The sequence below is a fragment of the Sinohyriopsis cumingii genome, chromosome 5 (genome assembly GCF_028554795.1).
Source record: "Sinohyriopsis cumingii isolate HCF-2022 chromosome 5, ASM2855479v2, whole genome shotgun sequence".
NCBI lineage: Eukaryota > Metazoa > Mollusca > Bivalvia > Unionida > Unionidae > Sinohyriopsis > Sinohyriopsis cumingii.
In genome coordinates, this window is record NC_142965.1 from 135,727,623 (window position 1) to 135,739,411 (window position 11,789).

General features: G+C 32.7%; 1 protein-coding gene across 1 annotated transcript; it reads right to left on the reverse strand.

The window, feature by feature from the left end:
* Positions 1-4,205: 4,205 nt before the first annotated feature.
* Positions 4,206-11,366, reverse strand: LOC149800302 (uncharacterized). The gene is made up of 5 exons (XM_089958379.1): positions 11,304-11,366; positions 10,435-10,609; positions 8,045-8,127; positions 5,144-5,246; positions 4,206-4,276 (listed from the first exon to the last, which is right to left on the reverse strand). The coding sequence occupies exons 1-5, from the start codon at positions 11,364-11,366 to the stop codon at positions 4,206-4,208; spliced, it is 495 nt and encodes a 164-aa protein (XP_089814505.1).
* Between the last annotated feature and the right edge of the window lie 423 nt (positions 11,367-11,789).

Consider the following 11,789-nt stretch of genomic DNA (forward strand, 5'->3'; position numbering starts at 1 on the left):
CTTTGAGACAATTTCTACAAAACCTCCATTATTTTTTTAAGATTTAGATGAAACGTTTGGTTTCCATAACAATTTGTCCAAATGTAGTTTTTATAATTCCTAGCGGGAATGTTCATGACAACATTACTTGGAAACTTCCATATTTGGAGGCAACCATGCGAATTTTACAGCAAACCTTTACAGAGTGTACACTGGAGATCTCTTAGGCAGATACATAGTCATTGTTAAATATAACCGTGTGGACATTTTCTTTAGAACGCAGTCTACACATTTTAATTATTAATATCTCCCCAAGCATCTTGTGTTCTTTCACTGTGGTGTGCTTTGTGTTTTTAAATTAAGTCCAAATATTTTCCCCAACTGTGAATAATCATAACATAATAATTCGTAGCAGGATTGAGACTGGATTCAGGTAGAACACTGACACTTCAACTTCATGAATGAAATATCTATTTAAAATGTAATCAAACAATGCATAATGGGACACCATGCTTATCAGCTGAATTCAATAGAATGATACGCACCGAATTAAACAACCGATATATGGAACTTTGTCATTTCTAACTGGAACTAAACAAAACAAGTAACATCAACGAGTACGCAAAGAGGAGTCAAAGTTCGGATATATATATATATATATATATATATATATATATATATATATATATATATATATATATATATATATATATAGAGAGAGAGAGAGAGAGAGAGAGAGAGAGAGAGAGAGAGAGAGGGGGGGGGAGAGAGTGCGATTTAAAGATATATACAAATATAGATAAATATATAGATTCCTTGACATTTTTGGCTCCCATGAAAGTACAATTAATTGGTTAATTTGTATTATCATGTAGCTAGTAGCAAAAGCTGTCAATTTAAAGAGCCTGTCGTGCCTTAAAAGTAGATCAAACTGATTTTATGTCTTAATATAATATGCAACTAAGTTGCTTTGAGTACCAGACATTTACACGTTTGTGACTGGAAATGTTGAAGATACATGCTTAAATACATTTTTGTAAGACTCGCTTGCATATGTTAACGTTGGCAACGTTGAACATAACTTTCGAATGAATTTATGGCGATGCGCCTGCTTACACAGTTTGATGAGTTTGGACAACAAACTTTATATCTTGAAGAATGGGATATAAATAAAACTGAGTAACATCGTCACTAAACTAAAGACAATAGCTCACTGGGACTAATTTTCGATCAGAATGGCCTATTGTTGAGGTCGTTTTGTGGAGTGTGGTAATACGTATTTCCATGGTTCATGTGTTTTAGTACCCTGATATAAAAGATGGCACGAGTGTTCCAGGAAACGCCGTCAAAAGCACACATATACTCAGGGTCCTAAATATGGGTTATACCAAAGTACATAAGTACCTGGGGTATGTCAAGGTACCTAACAGCCGTCGAAGAGGGATAGAAGCCATCAAATGTTCTGCCATACATATTGGTTCAGGTAGCGCATTGCAGATTTGCTTTCAGATAAGGTGCAACAACCTTTCTACCAGCAAAGACCATTTCCAGCAAAGAGCGCATTGATCATATAGTGTTCATTCTGCCATATTCGTATAAAAAGCAGTATCATTTTCAAGCTGATACGTTTGCTTTACTTTTACATCCCAGATCTTCATTCACAACTTACTCAGCTATATTGATCACGATTTTAATAATTCTTCGCGAAAGTAAAAATTGCGAACGATTCATACAAAACAATTAGCATGCCCTTCTTGACTTTATTTTGAACACGTATACTGTTGTTCCAATCCGTTATATATTGCTTGGTTTTCTTCTTTGTTATGGTTCCATACCAGAAAATATACCAAAAGAAAACACAAGAACAAGAGTATTGATGTTGAAAATTATGTTACTAATAATACTGTCAAGTTACAATGTGTTTTACTGTTTCATGACCACTAATACCTCAAAGGAACTGAAATAAACGAAAGAACGAATGGATTAACCATGTAAAGAAACAATCATGTAATCAATCAAATAATCAAATCAATCGAACAACAGTGGGAAAGTAGAATTGGTGTTCTGATGTTACTGATGTTAATAAACCTAACTATACACAAACATACGTACACACAGACACACACACACATGTATATATATATATATATATATATATATATATATATATATATATATATATATATATATATATATATATATAGGCAGAAATACTACTTTAATACAAATGATACAATTATACAGGTTAGACACTTTTTAAATCGTACCTTACTGATATTTTAAGCCAGGTCCGCAGGTAAACGGCACTCATCGCCTTGCCTGCACACACGAGCACATATTCCCCCACGACTAAGCACACATCACCAAAAAATGATGTTACTCAATCGGTGTTATATGCACTCGTGTGTAGAAGACACACACGCATAACGACCTAGTAATTGATTCTCATATATCAACACAGTCATTCTATAATTATAGATAATTATAAACATACATCAGACATATATATATATATATATATATATATATATATATATATATATATATATATATATATATATATATATATATATATATATATATATATATATATATATATATATATATATTAACATTGTTGATAATACAGTGCTCAGGAAATACAACCTAAGTGCGTTTTTATCTGATACCCCGAGGCAACTACGACGAATTCATAGAAATTTTAGCTCTCTTCCTACTGAGCACCTGGTGCTCTTGGAATTCAATAAAGGTTGATCCATCAAACCTTAAACTGGATCAATATATGTTATATGTCCATTGTTTGTAGTCATAATCTAGATGGGAATTATCCTCTTCACGTACATAGAATAAATCTCTGGGAGAAGTCTTCATATATCAGAGGTATATTCGTTTCACCTAATGGTTGTCAAATAATATGAATGCACCTAATTATACGCGTGTCCTATATTTAAGAAAAATTTTCATGCCACTTCGTCACGTCTGGGAGTGACAATTTCTTTTGGCAAATTGTAGGAATGCGATCAAATCGATGATTTTTATTGTAATCATTACTATTAGCATTACCGAAGCCGTTACCAATAATATCGATACGGATAACGTACTTATCGAGCGCAATGTTTCTAAAGATACTATCTGTACTGGATGGCTCAGGGACCATGATATTTGATCAAAAAGAAAATGCAAATAAATGATAATACTACCGGGCTGTAACGTAATATCAACGAACCATCCGTATGTATTGCCTATACAATTATCTGCCGTCATAATGTCCTATCACCAAGTAGAATAGCCAAATGTATTCCTTTGTGACATTTAGTAGGGATATTATGGAAGGCTGGGTTTATATAGAATGAACAAAACCAGATCATTAAGTATTATCTGGTAATTCAATCAAAATTTAATTACACTGATAATCATTTGTTTGTTATATACCTATCAAGTTTCGGTTAGTTTAATAAAATCATTATCATCAAGAAAAGTAACAACAATGGGAATTAATTTAACACTCAGACATTTTTAATACGAGGTCCTTGCAGCAAGCATGAACCGAATTATATATTATCTGATATGCATGTTTCTATCACACTTAAAGGATTAAATATGTGTAACAACAGTCACTCATTTTCTCTAGACAAGTGTAACACAAATTCTTACAGTACATGTGCAAATTCCCAAAAAATTGCGTAAAATTAGAGTTTTATAGTTTAATTATTGAAATGTTAAACCTGGAGTCAACGGGGTAAACGTAGTTCCAGACTCGTTTGAGACGACGTTGATATCACCTGGAAAACGAGATTATCGTTTTCGACCTCTATAAAACGAATTTACAAACCAAACCATTTCTCTAGTGAAACATGAAGAGGTATCTACGTATCTAACCTTGCTCTCTACACTCTCTATTTCAGTGGATGCCATATGATTCGCTCTAAGGAATTATTATATTCGATTTATAAGATACATACATTTTAATATTAGATAAGTACACGTTTTAGATAAATCGATAAGATTAGAATGATTAGATTGAATATACTATTCCTTCGTTTTCCGTTTTACTGTTTTATTTAGGATTTAAACTGTTATCAATTTTTTCATAAGTTACAACGAAAACATGTTGAGAGGTAATATTATTATTATTATTTGTATTATTATTATTAGCAGTAGTAGTATTAATTGCAAAAGTATTTAGTTCTATATTGAACACGTCCATATAGGCCGCAGAATACTTACTAACAATCTTCATATATGGATTTTCGTATGCAAATTTTAATCCCCTCGAATGGAGTAAAATTATAAGCAGCTGCAATATAACCCAGTTCATATTAGAAAATAACTACCTCCATTAGATATATCAAACACGAGCCACACATTTATGGCAAATCAGCAAATTACACATGTATACTAGACTTAACATTGATCGTATACAGTTACATAATTGCTAAAAATGAAAATGGAACTAATATGAAGGAGAGATTATCGAATTGACCAATATATTTACCAAACATACTTAAATAAATAAGTAAATATTATTGATAAAATGTACCTTTGTAGAAAAAAGTATTCGTGTATTATAGGTGTTTTTAATTTTTAAACAATATCGCTTTTCGATCTGGATAATATTCGTGTAGCAATTCATGAAATGGTTAATTCTCAGTTTGTGAATATAATACACATATAACGATATGCGTCTATAACCAGCAACATATTAGTTAATTGTTATATGCATATGCTAGGCCTTTTAATACTGACATTGTTATTACTTTACATTAAGTGTTCATAATTTAAGATATTCTTTATATGTAGTTATATACAATGTATATCTTGCCTATAACAAAATCATATTCGAAATATAAAACATATCGGTGACAAGATAGTGCATTAGATATATTTCGCACCATACGGATTACATTAAGATATCAAATAAGCAATGCATTGACAAAAGTTGCTTTTCTTGATTGTGTCATTACCACAGTAATTCTGCCAATAAAGATTACCAATCATATACGTTTAAAACTATACAATGAATCCGAAATTTAAAAGGAAACTAAGGAAGGATATATACTAAAACAAAACAAGCTAAATAGTTAGACAATTCAACAATAAATGGAGAAAGGAACCCAACATATTTTCTTTCAAATTTGAGAACAGCTAATTCAGAGGCTCATACCCAGTAGCACGTATTGGTTATCAGGGATGAGATTTTGAGCACACGCATGACCGTCTGGAATCCAAATGACGGCTCGTCTTCCAGAAGTAATTTCCAAACTAGACTGAAACGAAAACCTTCTGAAGTGCCTGATATATGGAAGATTCAATGTTATCATATATAATGAGCATATTATTCCATTCTAATGCAGTCGTTTGCGTTTAAAAATATGGTATGCTAGTATTAGAAATGGTGTGGTGCGGATTGTAGACAAAACCATATATATTAATTTGTTTCAATACAACACAAAATACGGCATAATGATTCGTATATCAGATCATATTCCCTTCTGTTGCACTATAGTTTGACGCAGCTTCATTATGAATGGTATTCCATGCCTGTTTTTGAAAATATGAACATGGCACAGTGAGGATATAGCTGCGAATTATGCAATGTTTCATACCATGCAAATATTAAACGAAACCTATCAGCGCAAACTTCTACTATTTGGAAAAATAAGTGCAATATTTAAAACGTGAAATTGTTTAGACGGAGCAACTTGTAATTCATCGTAATGTGCAATGCATTTACGCGGACATTCGCATTGATAAACATGTCGACACATGCATAACGACCAAGATACCGGGAACAAGGAGTAAATTAAAGTGAGCCTTAACCACAATTACAATGCTCTCTGAATCATTACGATGCAATGTAAATAGAATATCGAGCTTACCACATGTTAGCTACGTATAAAACATTCCAAATTAACGGATGATCAATAAAAATGGCATATAATATTTTGTAAAATTCATAACAATCATTTAAATTTTCATTGGTATGATTTCTCGTAACATATTAATTAGAATAGATACACTTTTCGCTACTTATTTGATTATCAAGTCAACGATGAATACAAACAGAAACATAAATATTTTTGAAAATAATTAACGAGAAGATCTAGAGTAAGGTGCATGGTTGTAACGTAGATGCTCCAGCTGGATAAACAGTCGATACAAAACACAAAAGATACCTAGCGCGTCAACGTCAATACATGTAATGGGAGACAAAACATCCATACAAAACTTTCCCAAACCATAAATATATCATTATCTAAATCAGAATTAAATTACATTAGCAGATTAGATATTTATATAATTTTCTTTAATTGTATGCTACAATTTCCAATATAATACAGTATGAGGTGCAAATTATTAACTATATTTAGACGAAGTGCATTATTTTGCAATTGTGGCATATGATTGGATTTTTTATGATAAAGAATATATTCTACATAAATCATAATTGTATGCTTCACGGAATTTTAACAAGGTAATATCGTACCTTATTTTAATTTTACAGATTGTTTTTTTTTAACCATTAACGTTGTTTAAAATATAGATATGTTATGTTCCATGTGCCATCATCAGCATAATAACTATGCACACTACGATGGATGTTAGGCGGGTGAGAGATGCATTATCTGCTATTTTCAACCGTCAGTGTATGTACATTTTTAAGTAATCTGTAATTCGTGTTTTAGCTGTAGATAGTAGCTTTGCAATTATTAGAGATTTTCTTTCTTTGCTGATTTTTTCATAGTGTCTGTTGACGCATTCATCAATATGTAAACACGATGCCATTCCAAACAAAGCAAATGTGGTCTACCTATGTATTCAACAATAAATATAAAACAAAATTACTGCTGCCCTTTTTGACTCGAAGTAAATACATTATCCGATATACTAAGGGTTGGGGGTGGGCGGGGTTGTAAAGAACACTTCTGAGAATGGAGATCAGTTTACTTCGTGAAATGCTTCGAATGAACGGTTTATAAATTGCACATGTTCTTATCTCATGAATATAAGATCGATCGCTCTTAGCCAAGTTATATTAAAACACATACAGCATAATAAAATTATATAAATTCCAACCAAAATTTATAGAAATTTATGTTTAGACAGGTGTATGCAAGTTTGTGTACATGATATTTTGAACTTAAATTTTATCATTTTGTCAGTCATTATGATATGATGACTGCAGTGTGGCAGTTAACAGTAATGTCTGACGATGGGGCATCATGCCGTGGACATGTTGCATCATGTCCCACCCTGTCACATTATCCTGAGGTCAGTTCGGACAGTCCTGATACTAACTTCTTAATTCTGAGCGTTAAGCAAGGTAGCTGCTAATAACATTTTTAGAGCTCTTTAGTGTGACTCTGTCGAGGTTCGAACCTGCAACCTTCCACATCCAAGGCATAGACTTTTTCATAAAGTAATAAAAATAAATGATATTGCGGAATTGAGAAAATGAGGAGCAATGTCATAATTAAGCATATTTAACATTTAATCGTTTTAGATACATATTCAGATTATCTAATCAGTCAACGGAAATGTCTATACAGTGCAGATCGTGTTTTTGCATTTGAGTAATTCTACTTTAATGTGCAGGCATTATGGCTCATCACGACCTTTCAAACTTGTGAAATATTTATATGATTTATACAAACAAAAGGCTTTAAATTGCAAAATAGGTAAACATAGTCTCTGCTTACATTTCAGTACTGTTCGGTGGTAAACAAGCATGGATATCTCATGGCAATTACTAAGACAAACCTGTGAGGCATATTTTATAATTTGTTTGTATATGTTTTCGTAAGAAATAATTTGTTTTGTGGAGGTTTTCCTTACAATTTTTGCTCTATTTAAAGAACATATTTTTGTGGACCGGAATTATAAACACATACATACTCACACACAAATATATTTATACACCGTTTAATAGACATTTCTCCAGCATAAAAGGTTGTTTTTACATGGTTAATAGTAAGGTCCGACATATTTCGATGCAGCGCGCTTCTCTGCTAAACTACTCTATCGATTCAAACAAAATAATTAGAAAAATGTGTGGTCATCCAACCTTAAACACTTCATCCATTATGACTTCAACGTGGTCTTCGCCCGGTGCCAACACCACCCTATTCAGCACGGTCAATTTGTAGACTGGCAAGGTGAGATGGAAAACAAAGATGGTACAAATTTCAAATATTGCCGTTTCATTTGCAATTATGAAAATTCAACATAAATTCCGAATAGCAAAATTAATATATGTGCGTTAGTTTTCAATATCATATGTTTATAGACTTTAATTACCCTGAATATCGGCACTAATATAATACCTTTGAAGCTGATTTAAGTTGAATATATATATATATATATATGTGTGTGTGTGTGTGTGTGTGTGTGTGTACTAATATGAATTTTGCAATATTTATTTTTCCACTCAAAATCTTTTTATTTAAATGGTAATTCATTATTCTGGTGCACACATTGCAAGTGGTTTTCTGTAGAAGAAAAAAATGAGCCCATGACAAATATTTCCCAGTGCAGATAATAGTAAGTATCTTCTTGGCAGGTAAAGTAAACCAGCAAATACCTACGTCACTACCCATGACAGGTTAAATTTGGGTCTCAGGCAAGTGCGTTGTTCCCGTTCATTGCAAGTAATATATACGATACATTATAAGAGAGCAGTATTAGACAAAAACAAATGAAGGAATTAAAGATAGCCAAGTCTTTAGGACAATTAATATGTAAAATAAAAAGTTCAAATATTAAGTGTGCTCAGGAATATGCAATTCAAATACTGACGAACGTGAAGGCGTTGTTCAGTTGAAGGACATTGGAGAAATTGCGGAGTAATTAATTAAGGCTAATTTGATTAATGGCTGGTTGTTTTCGTAACATTGATAACAGTTTGCTACCTAACAAGGGACGAATTAAGCTACACCAGCTATTATCTCTCAGATGGGAGTGTGTGAAACCTGCGTTTGTTCATATAATTAGATTCAAAGGTTGTAACCTAACGCAGCTATATAATCTTTGAAATAAATCCGTATGTTTGTGTACTCTAGTGCAATATTATTCAACTTAACCGATTTAAGTAATTATTGTTAGCATTCAATACGCAGAGATCATAATGCTACATTAATTAATGAACTTTCAGTACCGTGTTTATTTGGCCCTTTTTCGAGCCAAGTAACTATAATATGGCGAACGCCATAAATAAAAATTACTACCTAAGACAAAGAGGTCTCGGAATTAAGCACAGCGAGCATATGTAAGTTATACAACTGGGTGTTGTATTGTATTGTTATCTTTATTCAAGGTGGACCATGATGTTCAAGTTGGTTGCATACTTATGCACGAGGTAACATATGCATACAATTGCTTAAGTACAACAATTGAAATCAAACTCAAAACTCAAAACGTAAAATCGTACATATACTCTTTATGAAGCGTTGGACTTAGAACATGTGCAGGAAGAATAATATTATGATAATGCCGAAAGGTGTCTGCTTCTAGTCTAACGACGTTATATACGTTAATGGCGTAGGCAAATTCAGCATGAATACAACTTCTACCATAATAAGTATACGGGGCCTAGGATTTCAAAGACATTCATTGCTTTCAGAATTATTTGTTCTTTTCACATAGGTTGAAAAGATAGATTTAATACGTGTAGGTAATTAAGCCATAAAGGCTGTCTCGTCAATAAGAGGATAGTGATTGACACACGGAGGCATCCCAGTTCTGGATAATTAAGAGATGATAGTCATTCATGATTGTAACTTCAAATCGACCTATCTCTTATATCTACACCTCCCAGGGATATATCCACAGGTCACTGAAACCGACACATTTGTGACAGACATTGGATGCAAGCAAAACTTACTTGTTTACTTAGTGATTAAAATCAATATTTGAATATTTAATCCATTTTGCTATAAATCTAAGAAAATATTATCAAGAAATATATGTTTACAGTTTAATAAACAATATAATAAAAAGACCTCAAAACCGTGTCAACGTTCAAACAAAATAAAGTGATAATGCATTGACATATAAATGCTATTCTTTTTACAAATTTCTACATATTTTGTTCCTTGTTTTCTTTTATATTATTCTGCTAAATATGGCAGAATTTTGTAAAGTGTACAATGGTGTGTGGACATAAACGAATGCTTTATTTGGTGCACAACACCCCTTCGGTTTTTTTATATTCTTGTTTCCTTAGGAATATGGTGACACCGTCTCTAGAATTAAATCAATATGCAATTAATTGGTTTGTTTAGTAGCGCAGTAGTCGTCCTGTATCGAAAACACAATCGTTACCTTTATTTAAAAAATATTGCATTGTTTCCATTGTCCCCTCCGTTGTAATTACATTGAACAGATAGTCCAATACATTCAAACCTATTACTGTGGTGATTTAATTCAATAATAATTTGAGAAAACACCATGACTTACCTTCATCTATGCCGCAGACTGATATATCATTTGTGGTATTTAAACAGGAGCCAGCCTTGACGGACTGCATGGCAATAATCAATACCAAACATTTGAGTGCGATAGCGACAGCGACTGCATCTATCAAAGCCATTGTCAGGTTAAGAGGTGGAAGTGGGAAGATAAAATGTATACTCTGCAATATAAGATTAAAGTTCAAGTCATTTACTTATGCAAGATATTTCCCCCATCATAGACCTTACTTGCTACATGGTTTATTTTACATAATCATTATCTCAAAGAACACGGATCACGTGTAGTATAATCCGAAAGTCCGTCCGAGACAGAATAAGGAGATCATGCAACAATGAGTCGCAAAAAATGCTGACGAGCAAATAATACATTCTGAATAATATTATCAAAATTGGCGAAGATGAATGCACGAAGATAAACACCAATCTTACATAATCTTACATAATCTAGTATGGTCTTGAAATACCATTGAACATTTATCCGCACTTGACGAACATTTTAAGAGGTCCCTTCACCATTGGAGGTAACACATTCATGCTTTGCATTGAAGTTGTGCAGGTGATTTTGGTGCAATTTTGCTATTGATAGTACACTAATAAATGATTTTCTAATAAATTCCAGAACATACCAGTTGATATATTTGTAAATAGTTATACTACTATTACCACGACTAGTACTACTACTAAAATTAATAATAATAATAACAATGCGTTTGTTGATAGTGACTTCCCATAAAAGAATAACACAAACTTGCACTACCTTGCACATACACCTGTATACAAATCAGCAATCAATCAGAGTCCCGCCTTTACAAAGTAATACATGGCTTCATTGCAATGGTAGATCTTACTACTTACCTGTATGCGGTTTGATCTCAGAAGCACGGTACGTTCTGATGATATTGTTCGCGTATTGGCCATGTTTATATACTGGCTGGGTAACAACAACTTGCAAGGAGGGCGAATCGGTCAAATGTCGAATGATGTAATGCTGATTTACCTATGCTACGTGTCAGTGGCCATATGTTTGAATGGTCAAGTGAGCCAAGAATCAAATCTATTTAACAGAGGCCATGTCATTTGATTTTGAGACTGCATAATTGAAGTTTAAAGGTGAGCTTCTTGTTTTGGATAATACCACATTTGATAGTATACAGATTTCACAGCAAGCATGTACTTTTACTGTAGTTGTTTTATCTCGAATAGTACATATTTCACAAGAAGAACGACCAAATCTACATGTTGACATATAACTGCTTCTCTACATCGCTGGAATATCCACATATTCATATCTTGTCTGAATGTATTGCACAACTCAATTGAATAATGCATGGACATTTTGTT